Here is a 20,252-nt window from a genome sequence, read left to right on the forward strand (position 1 = left end):
GCGGTGCTGGTCCCACACGTGTGACCGAGCCTTCGGGTTTCTGGGCCAGAGGACCTGAAATCCCCTGCCGGTCGGTTTCTGCTGCTGGGTAGGAGTTAGTCCCCACAGCCTCGGACTCCGGGTCCGGTAAGAAATCTTCAATCAGGGCGAGCTCTACAGCTTCCAGCCCTGATCTCCTCTTAGCACGACTCTCACAGAGCTCCTGATCTTTCTTTCCTATCACTGCTTCTCTTCTTCTCTCTACTCTTCTTCTCTAACCCTGCCTCAGCCCCAGGTTTATATAGGGGAAGTCCTTCCCCTCCCAGGACTGGGCAGGAGGTGTGGCATGCATAGGATTCCTGACCAAGAGACCTCCCACCTGCTCTCAGACATAACACTGCTGTTACTGTGGAAACCAGACCCCTGGGGTGCCACAGGGGAGAGGATGGGGCCCTTAACCAGTTATGGGTTTATTAATATAGAAAGAGAACTTTCTCTAACTCTCAACCATTATAGACTGTTTATGAAAAGTTCTGTTTCTATATCACCTATGAGCTCATAACTGATTAAGGGCCTATAGCTCAACCCCCATAGCTGTCAGTAAGTGTGTGTACAAGTGTATATGGAGTATGAATGTGGGGGGCCCTCATTCAGTAAAGGATGATACCAGTGTTGTGGGATGGAGCCTCCAGTCACCCATAACTGATTGCGGACCCAATCCCCACCACCCATATAACACCTTACAGAATGAGGACCCCCATGACTCACACTAATAGTTATACAAACATTATAGATGAGTATAAGTGCTCACACACAGTGTACACAATAAACACATACCCAATAAGTATACACACAGAAGACCTGCAGACCCCCTCCCTTTCTCTGCTCTTACAGCAAGGAAGACAGAAGTTTGTCTGTGAGAGGGAAGGAAAGGAGGAAGGAAGGAAGGAGGTGTTAAGGTGGCACAGGGAGTTTTATTATGGTAGTGCAGAATTCAATGTAGATGCCAGTACTACCTTAAATAATGCTTCAGACTTGAGCCCAAGTGTCTCTGCTCCAAACATACAGAAGCAAAGGGTAGGGGGCCCACCAGAGTATCCTCCATACTCTGCTTGGCCAGTCTGACACTGCAGGGGTCACACGGCCGTTGATTCTCCAATGCGCGAGAATTGGGCCGATTATGATAATGCCACTGAATGTGTCACTGAATGTCACCTTAGTGTGATCCGATTCTCTCGCATGACAGAATTCTATCACGGGTGCAGAAAAGATGGCAAACTTAGCTTCTCCATCTTCTCCATTGTCTGAGTTTGTGGATATTGGACTGCACTCGGAAGACATCCGAGTGCAGTCCGAAGTTTCGCACACACCCTCAGACTTGTATTGGTGCGCGTGATCCAATTTGCGGACCAACTCGCCACATGCTGAGATTAATTGCTGATTTGCAGTGCCCCATAGTATAACATTGGTCCGAGTGCCATCCGATAAAACATCGGAGAGCACTCGACGGTGTTATACAGCCATGTGGGCTTGTATATCCATATACAGCAAAAATAATGCATTGTGCCTAAGCAGCAATGTCACCATAAAGTGCTGTGGCATCCCCTCCAGCATAGGCATTTGATGCCACCTGTGTAAGAGCATAAGTGGCACCCCCCTGTGGCTGACCCTGTTAAAACAGAATATTTCGGTTTACCTCCGTCCTCGGTGTGGTGGGCATTGTGTTTGGCTGATTGGAAAGACTGGATTCACTTTTAACCCCACTACTTTTGCAGATTTTCGGGATAGTTGATGTACTTCCTAGAAACATAAACGGAAAGTCATTGGTTTCTATTACAGACGTAATAAACATTTGCGAACAGTAATTACTTTACCTTAGTGAGGCCATTGGACAGTTGATATACTTTTTTATTTTACCCTGTTCAACCTTCTTAAAGAGGGAATATGTTAGAATATCACATTGGTGGATTTTGTTAGCTCAGTCCAAAAGTGATTTTTAGAAACTGCCTGGACCATTTTTGGCCATGCTCAGATGATGACACAACCTTTAGTAAGAAAACCCAAGGATTCAAAGGGCAATATAATCCAGTAATGAGATTGTCTGAGCTGTGGTGAATAGGTTTAACACACTATATTTTTGGAAATCAATCAATAGACTCCATACATACATAGGCCAATGGAACACGACATTTTTGAAAAATCTAATTAATGGTGATATAGACTGAAAAACAAACAATCAAAAAAAACCAAGCTGCTTTAACCTCTTGGGACAGTGCTAATTCATCTTTATACTTTATGGTTTCCAGGGATTTTAGTCCATTACATTGTGTGGTCAAGCCGGTATAATATTATTCAAATTCTTTACTAATAATGTCATATTTCAAAATTGTTAAAATAAGTTTGTAAGCCTTTTAAATAATCTTACGTGAACAAATGCTTTGCTTTACATCACCATTAACTTGACAAAAAAGTTTTTGTGGTTTTAAACTTCGATTCACAGCCGGACCTAAAATAATACAAAAAAAACTGTTCTAAAAATAATAGTCTGAATGTCGATAATCTGTTATATCTTCATCTTTTTCTATAATTATATCTTATAAAAAGCAAAAGCAAACATTTATTATTGTTATTATTATTATTATTATTATTATTATTATTATTAACAGACAGTTATTGAATTTTCTTTTTTTAATTGTACATTAAATCAGCTGTCATGTGGGGAGAAAGATGCAGGCTCAGCGTGTGAGCCCGCATCAAAGGCAGGGACACGACATATGACGTAATTTACGTCATATGTCGTGAAGGGGTTAAATCTTCTCTTGTATTAAAAACAAAACTATGAGAAATAGTAAAGATTTTTTTTTATATGTCCTAAGAAATCTATCATTATTCTCTTCTTCATTTCTATGTCTAGTTGGAAGACAACTGACTGTAGAAAAGGGGGAAAATTATTTCCTCTTAGTTATCTTACAGCTAAGAAATGGAAGGAATCAAAAGAAAATTTACCTTTGTGTGCTCTGTTTTTCTACAAGACTGTTTTAAGGGAAGCTATAATTTCTTATGGAGTCTAGAGATGCATATTGAATTTTATGGGAAATTGCTGTGGGCATACTCTGTGATTTGTGTACAGATCATTGTACAGGGAGGGAGACTAGGTGAGATGTAAAATCACCTACTGTGAACAATGGATCCTGTGTTAACTATATACTGTGGCTTGCAAAAGTATTCACCCCCATGGCATTTTTCATGTTTTGCTACCTCACAACCTGGAATTTCACTGTTTTTTGAGGGTTTGCATCAGTTAATGTGAACTGTAGTGTTGAGCCACCCCCGTAGTGTTCGAGTTCGGTTCGGTTCGTCGAACACCCGTGAGTTCGCCGAACTGTTCGTCGAACTGTTCGTCGAACACCTTCGAACACCGTTAAAACCAATGGCAGGCAAACAAAAACACATAGAAACACATAGAAAACACCTTCAAAGGTGTCCAAAAGCTGACAAACTGCTCAGAAGACACAACTAACACATGGAAAAGTGACAAGTACATATAGTCATGCGAAAAGAAAAGAGGTGGAGGAGTAAAAGGAGGGGGAGACACAGATATAGGCATGTCATGCCCTTCTAAAATCCAAAAAGTGAGAAGCCGACACGTTCAGTCCGCTCCTGCCCGTGCCACCTCCGTGTCGCCGGGTTTGTGCCAGAGCCGCGGTGAACCCTGACGGCCAGCCCCCCTCTCCCAATACTGGTGCCTGTCCGCTGGTGGGTCGAGCGAGCCCCCCTGTGGTGGAGGCAGCTCTAAGCTTTTTAATTTAAATTGTCTCTCTAATTTGAATGAATACACTTTAAATCCATTTACAAGGATCTATTGGAGGGCAAGTCTCATGCCAGCAGCCGCGTAATTCCAGCTCCAGTAGCGTCCACTAAAGCTGCTGCAGTTAAAAAGCTTTTATAAGGATCGAGCTCGGCTGTCCACCGCAAGGCATCCTACTGCCAGTCCCAGCCCCTATGCCTTGGGGTGCCTCCTGATGCTCATCACTGAGTATCCCGTGGTCCCGAAGCATTTCCTTTGAAAAAATTAAGTGTCCAAACTACAGGTGGTGTAGCTTGCTTAACAGCCGGGATAATCCGCTGACTAGCAGACACTGCTACTAGGCACAAAGTATTTCCTGGGCTAGATGCAGTTAAAAATTTGTAATTAGATACTCTCGTTGGATGCTGAGAAAGCATTCCATAGAGTCTCCTGGCACGCCATATATGATTCTCTTAAAAAGCTTGGGGTAGGGGTCTAGGGGACCCTTTTATAGCCAAAATCACGGCCCTGTATCACAATACGTCACCTAGGCTGAAGATAAATGGAACTGTAGCACCCTGAGGGCTCGGTTGCTACAGAGGTATTGCACCTCACCCAGAGGTGTGATATCTCACTCTCAGGTAAGGATGGAGTGTGGATCAGGACCCGACACCTGCATGCATTACACCACATTGCCGTGGGGCAGGACGACCAATATGCCTCTGAGATGGGCACGACAGTCCCTGTCCCTGGCTGGAGTGGGGGGAGGGAACACTGAGGAAGGGGAACCCTGTAGTGCAGGAGCAGGGAGGAAGCAGTTCCTTTGTGCATTGAGGAGGGAGTATAAAAGGTGGGCACCATCTTAGTTCAGTGCAGAGAAGTCTGAGCAGAAGTGGCAGGGAGCAGGGGCTCTGCATGAGCTCTGCTCCGGAGGCGGGCCTAGTAACAGAGGCCCAGGCCTGCAAGAGGGAGAAGGAAGGAAGAGGAGCGGAGAAGGCTCCAGGAACGAGGAATGAAGGGATCCCAGGTGTGCGGACGGGCGAGTCGCCACCGCACGCCCGAATCCACCTGCGTGGAGGGGTCAGGCCAAAGGGGGAAACCGGTCCCCGAAACTAGTGGAGGCAGGAAACGACCCTCAGCTAGAAACCGGAGGCTGTGACATTTTATGTGGCGCAGCCCCTCGCTACACCCGCTAGGAAGGCACCACATAGGGTCAGGGAAACTGGCGCCAAGTTTACCTAGAGGAGGCCCGAGGCAGCCGGACAGAAGGGTTGGTAAGAAAGGCCAGACAAAGGACACACAAAGGGGGTCCTGTGAAGCGCTCCAAAGTTATCTGGGAGTTGTCTGAGCCCCTCACCTGGTGAGCACAGTACGACGTGGGCAGCCGTTACCTGCAGACGTGGTCTAGATAATAAGAACTGTGAGTAAAGGCCCTGGACTGCATCACTGACTCCGTGTCGTTACTGCTGCTGCCCTGCATCATCACCCCCATCCTCTGCATATACTGCCCTGAGGCTATACTCCTCTCGTGGGGAGTTATGCTACGCTCTGCTGCACCCACAACACCAGCCTCAGCGGTCTGCCCTGCAGCGGCGGTTCACTCTGACCGCAATCCACGGGTGGCGTAGTCGGAGATTTAAACATCAAAACCACATAAATAGTTCCGCCACTGGTTTGACCACCCTAAGCCACGGAACCGGGTCGCCGCCACGAAGACTACAACCACCAGCATCCACCAAAAAGGGTCCGGCTCCGGGTGTCCCAAGGCCCAGGGGGTGCATCAGAACATTTTCATCACCTTTCACAATCACCAATGGGACAAGGCAGGGATGTCCTCTGTCCCCTCTCTTATACATCCTAGTGACGGAGCACCTGCTCTCATCAATTCGCTATAACCCCAATATTAGGTGGATTGAGGTGGGAGGCACCAAGTACAAGTGCTCTCTATTTGCTGATGATGTCCTAGTATATATCACTCAATCACATATATCCATCCATGCTGTTATGGCTGAAATTATTATGCAAAAAGTGTTTAGGAGTGATAAGGGAAGAATTTGTTTGTTTGTCAGTTAAACTCATTGATGGTGATGTGTGTCAGGGCTCTTTATATCACTGTAAGCAATTGCAGACACCTGTGCTAATTAGTTTGGCAGGTGTGTCCAATGAAAGGCAAGACTACTTAAGAAGGCTGTCTCACATTATTAAGCAGCCTACATTTTCTGCCAAAATGGGAAAGAAAAAGGATGTGTCGGCTGCTGAGAAGCAACAAATTGTGGAGTGTTTAGGTCAAGGCATGACTACAATCAACATTGTGCGATGATCAGGATGAAGTGTCTTGGCAATCAAGAAGTATGTAGCTGATTCACAGTACACACGTGTGCGTGCTGATAAGGGCAAATTGAGGACTCTTTCCTACAGGCAATTACGTCAGGTTTAAAGAGCAGCGGCAAAAAAGCCTTGTCATAGCAGCAGACAAGTTTTTGAAGCTGCTGGTGCCTCCAACGTCCCCCGAACAACAAGATGCAGGGTCCTTCAGAGGTTTGCAGCTGTGCATACGCCATCCTGTCGACCTCCTCTATCCACTTCACACAAGCAGAAACGGCTCCAGTGGGCCAAACATTACATGAAGACTGATTTCAAAACTGTTTTGTTAACGGATGAGTGCTGTGCAGCACTCGATGGTCCAGATGGATGGAGTGGAGGATGGCTGGTTGATGGACACCCCACGCAAACACGGCTACAGCGCCAACAAGGAGGAGGTGGAGTAATGGTTTGGGCTGGAATCATGGGAGAGAGATTGTCGGCCCCTTTAGGATCCCTGAAGGCGCTAAAGATGAACTCCATAATGTATGTGGATTTTCTCAAACAGCACTTCCTGCCATGGTTCAAGAAGAAGAACCGTGTATTTCACAGCAAGATCATTTTTTGCATGATAATGCACCATCTCATGCTGCACATAAAACATCTGCATCTCTGGCTGATATGGGCATAAAAGGGGACAAACTTATGGTGTGACCCCCAAGCTCCCCTGACCTCTACCCCATTCAGAACCTCTGGAGCATCATCAAAAGGAGTGTCTATGATGGCGGGAGGCAGTTCACATCTAAGCAACAGCTCTGGGAGGGTATTCTGTCCTCATGCAAAACAATTGAAGCAGAAACCATCCAAAACCTGACAAATTCAATGGACGAGAGAGTTCAGAAGCTCCTTTCGAACAAGGGGTCCTATGTGAAAATGTAACATCACCTAGAATAAAGTTTTGAGTTGAAAACTGTTTGATTTCAGTTTCTAATAACCTGCTAATGCTTATAATTTCAAAAATGACCATTTTTTTGGTCTTTATTAAAATGAAAAGGTTGATCGAAAAGTTTGGGGGATCTAAGAGGATGGCAACCCAGTAGTCATGATTACTTCGAATTCTGACAATATGAGGGTCATGTTGCAGGTAGTGCAGCAAGAAGGCACTTATGTGTCTTGCGCATCTCGGAGCCCCAAAATTATTTTCCGGGCTAGATGCAGCTAAAAATTATTATTAATTTTAAATCTGGTGGAGCTTAGTATAGATGGCCTAATAGGATCAGTGCTGCACACTGCTACAAAGCCCAAATTATTTTCCAGTCAAGATACAGATAAACATGATTAGTAATTTTAAATCTGGTGGAGCTTATTATAGATGGCCTAATAGAATCAGTGCTGCACACTGCTACAAAGCCCAAATTATTTTCCAGCCAAGATACAGATAAACATGATTAGTAATTTGAAAGCTTAAAACGGTTGGTAGGGTGATTTTAACCAATCATCAAGCTTTTACTCTCCCCAGGATGACACAGGGGTAGAAAAGTCATTTCGGATCCATGATTTGTTCATCTTTATGAACGTGAGTCTGTCTACATTATCAGTGGAGAGCCGCGAGCGCTTATCTGTCAGCACACCACCAGCAGCGCTGAACACACGTTCAGACAGAACGCTGGCTGCGGGGCATGACAAGATCTCCAAGGCGTAAGTGGCTATCTCCAGCCATTTATCCAGATTGGAAGCCCAAAAAGAGCAAGGGTCCAGTGACACAGTCATGGCTTCAATGTTTACTTGGAGATACTCCTGTACCATCGTCTCTAGGAGTTGACTATGTGTCAGACTTCTTGTCTCCTGTGGCCTTGCAAAGGATGGGCTAAAAAAGTGGTGAAATGATTCCGAAAAATTGATGTTACCAGCAGATACTGTGGTTCTGTTACGGTTTGAGTGCTGAACACTTGATGGTCCCACGGTTGGCAAGTTGGAACTGTGAGATTCACTACGTGCACCACTGGTGTTTTGTGGAAAAGCACATGTAAGATTCTGCAACAGTCTCTGCTGATACTCCTGCATGCGTGCATCCCTTTCTATGGCAGGAATAATTTCTGCAAATTTACTTTTGTACCGGGGATCTAACAGTGTGGCAACCCAGTAGTCAGGATTATTTCTAATTCTCACAATTCGAGGGTCATGTTGCAGGTAGTGCAGCAAGAAGGCACTCATGTGTGTTGCGCATCCAGGAGCACCAAGTCCCTGTTGTGTTGGTGGCGAGGTAACAATCATGCTTCCTTCCTCTGTCCTCTCCCCCCAACCTCGCACAACAGAAATGTGATCAAGGTCTCCCTCATCTGATGAGTCTTCCATCAGTTCGTCCTCCACTTCTTCCTGGGCTCCTGCACCTTCCTCACTAGTTTGGCTGCTACCATGCGCCCTGGTAAAACCATCTCCCCCACCCTCACATGCCTGCCACCTTGGTGCTGCCGACCGTCTGGACCTTGCAGATGTTAGCCCTTCCGCATACAACTCCTCCTCCTCTACTTCCTCCACCTCCTCTTGTGCCACCACCTGACTCCGAATTCTGTTTAACATGTGCTCCAGCATGTAAATCACCGGAATAGTCATGCTGATAATGGCATCGTCAGCACTAAACATCTTCGTCGCCATTTCAAAACTGTGCAGAAGGGTGCATAGGTCCCTGATCTGAGACCACTCCTCCAGCGTGATTTGCCCCACCTCTGGATCTCGTTGGCCCAGGCTATACGTCAGAACGTATTGCACCAGGGCTTGTCGGTGCTGCCACAGTCGCTGCAACATGTGCAGAGTTGAATTCCACCGGGTAGGCACATCGCATTTTAGCCGGTGAAGTGGCAGGCCCAACGACTTCTGTAGAGATGTAAGTCGCTGAGCTGCGGGATGCGAACGGTGGAAGTGAGCACACAGCGACCGTGCCCTCTGCAGAAGGCCATCTAGTCTGGGATAGTGGGCTAAAATTTGCTGGACAACCAGGTTCAACACGTGAGCCATACAAGGCACGTGTGTGACATTGCCCCGGCGAAGGGCCGCACCCAGGTTTGCAGCATTGTCGCACACGGCCTTCCCTGGTTTCAGGTCCAGCGGAGACAACCATTCATGAAATTGGTTCTCCAGAGCTGACCACAACTCCTCAGCTGTGTGACTCACATTTCCCAGACATTTCAAAGTAAAAACCGCCTGATGACGTTGAGCCCTACTGCCAACATAGTAAGGAGGTGTGCAGGATCCCTTCTGCGCAGTTAGAAAGCTTGTGGCATGACCAGACAGGCTTTGGGTGCAGGTGGAAGACCGAGAGGAGGTTGAGGAGGCAGAAGCAGTGGAGGAACTTTGACATAAAGAGGATTGACGCACAACTCGTGGGGACGGCAAGACTTGGACAGCAGCCCCTTGTCCTGCTGTCACCATAGTTACCCAGTGCCCAGTCAGCGACATGTAACGCCCCTGTCGATGCCTACTCGTCCAAGTGTCTGTGGTGAAATGCACCCTGTCACACACAGAGTTTCTCAAAGAAGCGGTGATGCTGTGTGCGACATGCTGGTGGAGCGCAGGCACACCTTTCTTTGAGAAGTAGTGCCGACTGGGCATCTGGTACTGGGGCACTGCGACGGACATAAGGTCTCGAAAATACTCTGTGTCCACCAGGCGGAAAGGCAGCATTTCTGTAGCCAAGAGCTTGCAGATGGTGAAATTCAACCTCTTAGCTTTCTCATGGCTAGGAGGAAATGGTCTTTTACTTGTCCACATCTGAGGGACCGAGGGCTGGCTATTGTGCTTAGACGGGGTTGATAAGGGTGTCCCCGGCAAACTGCCGGTCTGTGAGGAAGATGCAGGCGGACATGTTAGGTTGCCTTGATCCAAAGGTGGTGCTATCGATGTCGGACAGCGCTCAACACCAGCTGGTGTTACCACCTCCAAAGAAAATGATGACCTGCCAATCACGCTGGCTGTTGCGGGTAAAGAGGTGGCAGGTCTGCGCCCCAAAACAGGTGTGACTGCTGTCCCCCCAGTCACAGAGGATGAAGAGGCCGCGGAAGCACAGGATATGGCAGACGGTGGTTGGCCCGGCCGGCTAGGCCGCATTGTAGCACACTGAGCTTCCCACTGCAACTTATGCTTCATGTCCATGTGCCGGTTCATGCATGAAGTACTCAAACTATGTATTTTTTGGCCTCTACTTAGCTTTTGCTGACAAATGTTACAGATAACACGAGTTGGGTCATCTTTATCGATCTGAAAAAATGCCCAGGCTATGCAAGGCTTAGCACCCATGCGACCTGAAGAGCCACCACGACTTGTGGTGAGAGGCAGAGTTGTGTTTGAGGATGCAGTTGTTGACGTGCTTCCAGTACTACGTCTCTGTCCAGGAAGGCACAACCTGACCTCGTCGTCACTAGCATCTTCCTCCACCTCCTCTGCTGACCTCATCTCTTGGCTGACTGTGGGTTGACAGTAAGTGGGATCTCCAACCTCATCATCATCACCCTGTGCGTTATCACACCCGTTGTCCTCAGAGCCAACCTGTTCCTGCCCTGACAAAAAACTAAAGTTGTCGCTCCAATCAGGTATTTGAGTCTCATCATCGTCTTCCTCATTGTCTCCACCAACAGGAGTTACAGTTTGGGAATGAGGGTCTACATTATGGTCAGAACCTTCTGCGTCTGGTCCTGGATCCGACTCATAAAGATTCTGGGCATCAGTGCAGATAATTTCCTCGTCTGGATTCACAGAAGCGCTGGAGTCGACCTCTGATTCCCAGGCTATAGTATGAGTAAACAGCTCTGCAGACTCAACCATCTGTTCTACCTCATACTCAGACGGGCAGCTGGAGATTTGGGAGCTGTGAGGAAGCAAGTGCAATTGGGGTGACACCTTTGAGGACTGGAGTATTTGTGATGTTGAAGTTGATGTGGAGGAGAGCCCACTTAAAGGAGCACTTGATATCCGTTGAAGCACCTGCTGTTTTTGTGCCTCATCTGGAATTTGTAGCGATTGGCGTGGCCGTAAGAAAGGGATCTTATCACATTGTCCGCTAAAAGAAGTAGACATTTTAGTTATGCTGGAAGATGGTCTTTCTTCTGCAGATGTTACTGTTGCTTTAACACCTACCCCACGGACACAACCTTTTTTCCCCTTCCCAACACGCCTATTCCCCTTTCCACCAGCAGCAGGCCTTTTTCCACTCATTTTGGTGGTTAACTAATTCACAACTCTGGAGTTGTTTGCACAAAAAAACAATGGATGGGAACCGAACAGAGCTGAGTGGCCAAACTGTGGCATTAGGCCAAAACTATTGGCTGGGTTAGATGCAGAAAAAAATTATATTCAATTTGCAACCTGATGGAGGTCAGTATAGATGGACTAATAGAACAAGTCCCACACACAGCTAGAAACCCAAATATTTTTTCAGAGGTAGATGCAGAAAAAAATTGTATTTAGTTTGCAACCTGATGGAGGTCAGTATAGATGGACTAATAGAACAAGTCCTACACACAGCTAGAAGCCCAAATATTTTTTCAGAGGTAGATGCAGAAAAAAATTATATTCAGTTTGCAACCTGATGGAGGTCAGTATAGATGGACTAATAGAACAAGTCCCACACACTGCTAGAAGCCCAAATATTTTTTCAGAGGTAGATGCAGAAAAAAAATATATTCAGTTTGCAACCTGATGGAGGTCAGTATAGATGGACTAATAGAGAAAGTCCCACACACTGCTAGAAGGCCAAATATTTTTTCAGAGCTAGATGCAGACAAAAAATTATTTTTAATTTGCAACCTGATGGAGGTCAGTATAGATGGACTAATAGAGAAAGTCCCACACACTGCTAGAAGGCCAAATATTTTTTCAGAGCTAGATGCAGATATAAATTATTGTTAATTTGCAACCTGATGCAGGTCAGTATAGATGGACTAATAGAACAAGTCCCACACACAGCTAGAAGCCCAAATATTTTTTCAGAGGTAGATGCAGAAAAAAAATATATTTAGTTTGCAACCTGATGGAGGTCAGTATAGATGGACTAATAGAGAAAGTCCCACACACTGCTAGAAGGCCAAATATTTTTTCAGAGCTAGATGCAGACAAAAAATTATTTTGAATTTGCAGCGTGATGGAGGTCAGTATAGATGGACTAATAGAACAAGTCCCACACACTGCTAGAAGGCCAAATATTTTTTCAGAGCTAGATGCAGAAAAAAATTATATTCAGTTTGCAACCTGATGGAGGTCAGTATAGATGGACTAATAGAACAAGTCCTACACACTGCTAGAAGCCCAAATATTTTTTCAGAGCTAGATGCAGAAAAAAATTATATTCAATTTGCAACCTGATGGAGGTCAGTATAGATGGACTAATAGAATGATGCTATGCCCAAAATATTTTACTTCACTAGGTGCAGTAAAAAAATTGTTATTCTATACACAGGTGGTATATCTTGCAACACAGATAGGCTACTCCACTGACTAACACACTCTGCAATAGGCCAAAAAGGATTAGCTTTGCTAGATTCACCCAAATGCTGTGAAAAAAACTTGCACAGCACTGGCACAGACCTGCCTGGCAAAACCTGATAGGAACTGATGTAACCTAGTCCTGAAAAGGACTGCAATTACAATTAGTCTTTACTCCCACAATCTATCTATTTAAGAGCACAGACCTGCCTGATAAAAGTCGTAGGAAATGCTGTAACCTAGTCCTTAAAAGGACTGCAATCACAACTATTCCCTACTCCCAAGCTATCTGTAGATTTGTGCGAAAATTGGCTTGATTTTAACAAGGTATAGCGCACACAGCAACAGCGGTGCCGTCTAACACGCAGCTGCAGCAGTGAGAAAATGGTGGCGACGGGGAAAATGGCTTGGTCTTATAGGGCAAGGACATGTGACATACACTGGCAATGACACATGCCCTTGCTTGTGTGAAAAAAAGCACTTCGCTCCGTGTGTGCGCTGCTGATAGGCTGACAGATTGCACCTCCCCACTGTAAATGCGGGAAAGAGAAAAAAAAATGGAGATCTTCATTATTCCTGCAGAGATCCATCCCCTGCCCCTCCCCCCACCCCGCTGTACACTCAAACTGCGTATTAACATTAATTTTCATCATTACTGAGAAAAAATCCAGTTATGATTTTGGTGCACGAACAGTTATCGAACATAACCTCGAACAGACGAATTTTTCTCAAATCGTTCGTGTTCGCCGAACGGCTCGAACACCGCCCAAAACAGCTCGAATTTGAGATTGGCGAACAGTTCGAGTCGAACAACGCTCATCTCTAGTGAACTGTGAACATTTGGTTTTCTTTTTATTGTGAACCAAACCACAAATAGGACAAAATAACTGAAAACTTCAATGTGCATAACTATTCTCCCCCCTAAAGTCAGTACTTTGTAGAGCCTCCTTCTGAGGCAATTATAGCTGCAAGTCACTTTGGATATGTTTTCATGAGCTTTCCACTTCTTGCCATTGGGAATTTTGCCCATTACATAGTTACATAGTTTATAAGGCCGAAAAAAGACAAGCGTCCATCCAGTTCAGCCTATTTCTTGTGCACTGCAGCTATTCCGCAGCATTGATCCAGGGGAAGGCCAAAAAAAAACATGCGGTATAAGCCAATTTACATCATTGAAGAAAAATTCACTTCCCGACACCAATCTGGCAGTCAGATTAAATCCCTGGATTAATTAACTAAGCATAAGATGTAATTTTATTGTTCTCAAGAAAGGCGTCCAGGCCTCTCTTGAACTCATTAAGTGAGTTGGACATCACCACTTCCTCTCCCAGAGAGTTCCAGAGTCTCACGGCTCTGACCGTAAAGAATCCCCTTCTATGCTGGTGCAGGAACCTCCTTTCCTCCAGACGCATAGTGTGCCCCCTCGTCTTTGTCACCATCCTTGGTATAAACAGGTCATGGGAGAGATCTCTGTACTGCCCCCTGATGTATTTATACATGTTTATGAGGTCTCCCCTAAGCCTTCTCTTTTCCAACGTAAATAGGCCTAATTTTGACAACCTCTCTGGGTATTCTAGTCCCTCCATTCCCTTTATTACCTTAGTCGCCCTCCTTTGTACCCTCTCTAGCTCCAATATGTCTTTCCTGAGCACCGGAGCCCAGAACTGTGCACAATATTCTAAGTGCGGCCTTACCAGCGCTTTATACAGAGGAAGAACAGTGTTCTCATCATATGCCCCTATTCCTCTTCTGATGCATGCCATGACTCTATTTGCCTTCGCAGCTGCTGCCTGACACTGGGCACTCCAATTTAATTTGCTATTAACCAAGACGCCCAGGTCCTTCTCCATGTCAGATTTCCCCAACGGTTTCCCATTTAATATGTATGGGTGACTGCTGTTTTTCTTTCCCATGTGCATGACCTTACATTTATCGGCATTGAACCCCATTTGCCATTTTTTGGCCCAACTCCCCAATTTATCTAAATCCTCCTGTAGCTGTGCCCTATCCTCATCTGTATTAACTACTTTACAAAGTTTATTATCATCTGCAAATATTGCTATTTTACTATGCAACCCTTCCACTGGATCATTAATAAATATATTAAATAATATAGGGCCCAAGACAGACCCTTGAGGCACCCCGCTAGTAACCCTGACACCCCCTGAGCTTACTCCATTGATAACCACCCTATGCTTTCTATCACTCAGCCAGCTATTTACCCACTTGCACACATTATCCCCCAGACCAAGCATTCTCATTTTATATACCAACCTTTTGTGTGGCACGGTATCAAACGCTTTGGAGAAGTCAAGGTATACAACATCCACTGACTCTCCCCGGTCCATCTGTGAGCTCACCTCCTCGTAGAAGGCCATCAGGTTTGTTTGGCAGGAGCGATCCCTCATGAATCCATGTTGATATGGAGTTAGACAGTTATTATCATTAAGATATTCTACAATAGCATCTCTAAGAAATCCTTCAAACAATTTACCCACAACAGACGTTAAGCTGACTGGTCTGAAGTTCCCAGGGTCACTTTTAGACCCCTTTTTGAATATTGGTACCACATTTGCTTGGCGCCAGTCTAGTGGGACAGTCCCTGTCCATAAAGAGTGCTTGAATATAAGATACAGCGGCCTGTCTATCACATTACTTAATTCTTTTAGTACCCGGGGGTGTATGTCATCTGGGCCTGGTGACTTGTCTATTTTGATATTATTTAGGCGTTTCTGAACTTCCTCCATTCCACAAGACAAAACTGCTCCAGCTCCTTCAAGTTAGATGGTTTCCTCTGGTGAACAGCAATCTTCAAGTCTAACCACAGATTCTCAATTGGATTATGGTCTGGGCTTTGACTAGGCCACTTCAAAACATTTAGATGTTTCCCCTTAAACCACTCAATTGTTTTGGGTCATTGTCTTATTGGAAGGCAAACCTTCGTCCCAGTCTCAAATCACTGACAGGCTAAAACATGTTTTGCTCAAGAATATCCCTGTATTTCACACCATCCATCTTCCCCTCGACATGGACCATTTTTCCTGTCCTTGCTGCCAAAAAACATGGTGTTCTTCAGTCGATGAGCTCTGTTAGTTTGGCACCAGACATAGCGTTTATTTAGGTGGCCAAAAAGTTCAATTTTGGTCTCATCTGACCACAGCACCTTCTTCCGTAAATTTGGGAAGTCTCCACATGTATTTTGGCAAACTCAAAATGAGCCTTACAATTTTTTTGTGTAAATAAAGGCTTCTTTCTGCCCACTATTCCATAAAGACCCCCTCTATGGAGTGTATTGCTTTTTGTGGTCGTATGGACAGATACTCCAGTCTCTGCTTGGGAACTCTGCTGCTCCTTCAGGGTTACTTTTGGTCTCTGCGCTGCCTCTCTGATTAATGCCCTTCTTGCCTTGGCCAGAGTTTTGGTGGGCACCCTCTCTTGGCAGGTTTGTTGTGGTACCATGTTCTTTCCATTTGATTATAATGGATTTGATGGTGCTCCGGGGAATCATTAGAGATTGGGATATTTTTTATAACCCAACTCTGACTTGTACTTCTCAACAACTTTGTCCCTGGCTTTATTGGAGATCTTCTTGGTCTTCATGCTGTTATTTAGTTAGTAGTGCCTCTAGCTTAGTGATTTTGCAGCCTTTGTGGCCATTCAGAAAAGGTGTGTATATATTGACATACATGTGACTCTTAGATTGCACACAGGCGGACTTACTTTCACTAAGCATGTAATATATGAAAATAATTGCTTGCACCAAGATTTTTTAGGGGCTTCATAGCAAAAAGGGTAAATACATATGCACATGCCAATTTTTAGTTATTTGATCCATTAAATTAAATTTATGTCTATATATTTCTCACTTCATTTCACAAACTTAGACTATTTAGTGCTGATGCATCACACACAAATCAGATTACAAAAATATTTAAACACAGATTGTATAGTAACAGAATAGGTAAAAAGCCAAGGGGGAATGGGTGCATACTTTTGCAAGCCACTGTTTAGGTGTGACCTGTCATAGTAATTCTGCCTGTGATGATAAGATGAGTACTGAAAAATTATGCCTTCAAGACAGAATGTATCACCCTATTTGACTCAGTCAGCAGAGTGAAATTTACAAGATTTCAGGATTTTTTTTCTAATATAGATATTGATATGCAAAATTGGAAAAGGTCACTGAAAGTTCTTGAAAAATGTTAAAAAGAAAAAGTTGGCTTAAACAAACCTTGTCATTTTTTTGTTACACATTCACTTTGAGTGTTCCTTTAAAGGAGTTTTCCTAATATTGTAAGTTATTCCATTTTGAACTGTCCTCCCACCTTTCCTCCTGCTCCCTCTTTGACTGCTTACAATCAGGCTTCCGACCGCACCATTCCACTGAAACTGCACTGACTAAAGTCAACAACGACCTACTAACCGCCAAATCCAAGCGACACTACTCTGTCCTCCTCCTCTTCGACCTGTCATCTGGCTTCAACACAATATACGGACACAATGGACCATTCCCTCTTACTACAGATACTCCAGGACCTTGAAATGCTTCTTACGAAGCCATGCCTTCATTGCCCTGGTGGTGTGCTTGGGATCATTGTCATGCTGAAAGACCCAGCAACGTTTCATCTTCAATGCCATTACTGATGGAAGGAGGTTTGCACTCAAAATCTCATGATATATGGCCCCTTCATTCTTTCATGTACACGGATCAGTCGTCCTGGTCCCTTGGCAGAGAAACAGCCCCAAAGCATGATGTTGCCACCCCCATGCTTCACAGTAGGTATGGTGTTCTTTGGATGCAACTCAGCATTCTTTCTCCTCCAAACACGCCGAGTTGTGTTTCTACCAAACAGTTCAACTTTGGTTTCATCTGACCATATGACATTCTCCCAATACTATTCTGGATCATCCAAATGCTCTCTAGCAAACTTCAGATGGGCCCAGACATGTAATGGCTTAAGCAGGGGGACACATCTGGCACTGCAGGATCTGAGTCCCTGGCGGTGTGGCGCCCAGCTGTGCTTTGAGCCACAGATCCTAGAGGGGTGCATTAATGGAATCCTCCACAAGAGACCCCCATAAACATTCACACATCTCCACTTTTCACCTCAAACCAGCAGAGGGAGCCCGTTAGGGATATAAATAGGGAAGGTGGAGCTAGGCAGTTAGCAGTTCCTCTGGAGAGTTCAGCAAGTACAGATCTGAATACAGAGTCGAGCTCAGTCTAGTCTGGAGTCTACAGAGAGTCAAGTCTGAGAGAGGTCAGCCTGCAGTGCAGCCCAGTCCAGACGCAGTTGTAGCTCAAGTAAGTGAGCCCAAGGTGTGCTGACGCCTGTAAGAGCGGTGAAGAGCGGCAAGCTGCCGTTAGTGTGAGTAGCCTAGTGAGGGCCCGAGCGTGGCCGAAGGCGAGTGGAAAGTGAGTAGCAGTGGGGGCAGAGGAGCTTACCCAGCTCACCCTGAAACATATACCGGACACCGGGTCCGAGCTTACCGGGATCTCTACGACCCAGTAAGGCATAACCGGAATCCCTGGAGAACTACAGGTCCCAGGTTCACCAGAGAGCTGATACGTAACAGAGCCAGGAGACACATAGGCCCCATAAGCTGGGAGCATGGACTCCAAGAGAAGGCCCTACCACAACGTCAGCCGGTGCAGGACAGAGATAAAGTTAGGCCTAGCTTCAGGCAGGTCAGAAACTTACTACGCAGAGGCAAGAAACAGGAGGCTCTACACTCGCTCATTGGGGAGGATCCTGATATGCACCCTTCACCCTACAGTGCTCCGGGATGTGCCTGAACTACCACCAGTAAAAGGTACTGAAGTGACTACCGTGTCCATCCCCGTTCTTGCTCTGACCTGGCTGGGTCTCGCCTGTCCTGCATCCCCCTCTGTGTACGCTGCCCTGAGGCCTAGCTCCACCCGTTGGGAGCTATACCATCGAGCTGCCTTATCATCGGCCTCAGTGGACTGCCGCAGCGCTGGTGATTCTCACCAGAAACCACAGGTGGCGTCACAAACTTTCATAGAGTTAACAAATAATCCCCTTTTAAAAGCTGACCCCAGGGTACGGGCCCGGGAGCCGACCACCGCGACATCCCCAAGGCCAGGCAAAGGCCCGGGTACCAAGTCGTCCTCATCCCCCTGGGCGAGTCAGCGGCGTAGTGTGTTACTGATGGTAGCCTGTGTATCGTTGGTCCCAGCTCTCTGCAGGTCATTCACTAGGTCCCCCTGTGTTTTTCTGGCATTTTTGCTCACCGTTCTTGAGATCATTTTGACCCCACGGGGTGAGATCTTGTGTGGAGCCCCAGATCGAGGGAGATTATCAGTGGCCTTGTGTGTCTTCCATTTTCTAATTATTGCTCCCACAGTTGATTTCTTCACACCAAGCTGCTTGCCTGTTGCAGATTCAGTCTTCTCAGCCTGGTGCAGGGCTACAATTTTGTTTCTGGTGTCATTCAACAGCTTTTTGGTCTTCACCATTGTGGAGTTTGGAGTGTGACTGAGGTTGTAGACAGATGTCTTTTATACTGATAACAAGTTCAAACAGTTGCCAGTACTACAGGTAATGAGTGGAGGACAGAGGAACCTCTGAAAGAAGAAGTTACAGGTCTGTAAGAGTCAGAAATCTTGCTCGTTTGTAATTGACCAAATACTTATTTTCCACCAAAATTTGAAAAAAATTTCTTTCCAAATCAGACAATGTGATTTTCAGGATTTGTTTTCTTATTTTGTCTCTCATTGTTGAGGTCTACCTATGATGTCAATTACAGCCTCTCTCTGTTAGAACCTTGCTCTTAGGTTTTTTTTCTATTGCTGGTCACATGACCTTGTTGGCCTATTTAGTCCTGCTCCGCCCTTCTGGCTTTTCTGGACTTCATTGTATTACTACTCTTTAGCTAGCCTGTGCTCAGTATCTTACTCTGTTAGTTTGCTTGGTCTTCGGACCTCTGTGTTCTATATTATTTGTTTGTTCGTCTTTCTGCTACTATTTCTGTTAGGAGGTGTCCATTTTGCTTCCAGTCCCTAGTACTTGTAGGGATTCCTTCCCCACATCTATAGGTCTCCGTACAGACTAGCTGAGGACTTTAGCAGGTCTGATCGCAGGATCAGGTTCCCTGTTACATCGTAGGGATTAAGCTGAGTTCTATCGTAGGGACAGATCTCCTCTCTTTCCTTAGCTCTGGTAGCAGAACATAACACTCTCATCTTTTTAAGTGGGAGAACTTGCACAATCGATGGCTGACCAAATACTTTTTTTCCCCACTGTACCTCTCTGGACCCGATATCTTCTCCCTACTAACCAGAATCCTACAATGTCTGTCCACTATTTCATCTTTCTTTTCTGCAGATTTCTAAAACTTAACATGGATAAAACTGAATTCATCATCTTTCCACCATCTCACTCAACCCCCCCAACTGACCTATCCATCAAAGTCAGTGGCTGCCCACTCTCCCCAGTCCTGCAATTTCACTGCCTCGGGGTAACCCTTGACTCTTATCTCACCTTCAAACCTCAGACCCAAGCCCTTTCCACATCCTGCCGACTCCAACTCATAAATATCTCCCGGATCCGCACATTCCTCAACCAAGAATCTGCAAGGACACTAGTGCACACCCTCATCATCTTCCGCCTCGACTACTGCAACCTCATGCTTTGTGGCCTTCCCTATAATAATAATAATTTTATTTATTTATATAGCGCCAACATAT

The 20,252-nt window shown here is 45.6% G+C and overlaps 1 protein-coding gene and 1 long non-coding RNA gene across 2 annotated transcripts in view; one reads left to right on the top strand and one right to left on the bottom strand.

Moving 5' to 3' along the window:
• Positions 1-20,252, bottom strand: part of CLNK (cytokine dependent hematopoietic cell linker) — a 256,280-nt gene that overhangs the window by 89,094 nt on the left and 146,934 nt on the right. The window contains exons 9-10 of the mRNA XM_073648560.1: positions 2,405-2,485; positions 1,676-1,779 (exon numbers count right to left, since the gene is read on the bottom strand). Of these exons, the coding sequence (XP_073504661.1) occupies positions 1,676-1,779; positions 2,405-2,485 (185 nt within the window). The remainder of the gene's footprint in view (positions 1-1,675; positions 1,780-2,404; positions 2,486-20,252) is intronic.
• LOC141162440 (uncharacterized) overlaps positions 1-20,252 on the top strand; it is a 119,874-nt gene that overhangs the window by 43,444 nt on the left and 56,178 nt on the right. The gene's annotated exons all lie outside the window — the stretch shown is intronic.

The sequence above is a fragment of the Phyllobates terribilis genome, unplaced genomic scaffold (genome assembly GCF_046119375.1).
Source record: "Phyllobates terribilis strain yellow unplaced genomic scaffold, ASM4611937v1 Scaffold_1__5_contigs__length_1240528914, whole genome shotgun sequence".
Taxonomy (NCBI): Eukaryota; Metazoa; Chordata; class Amphibia; order Anura; family Dendrobatidae; genus Phyllobates; species Phyllobates terribilis.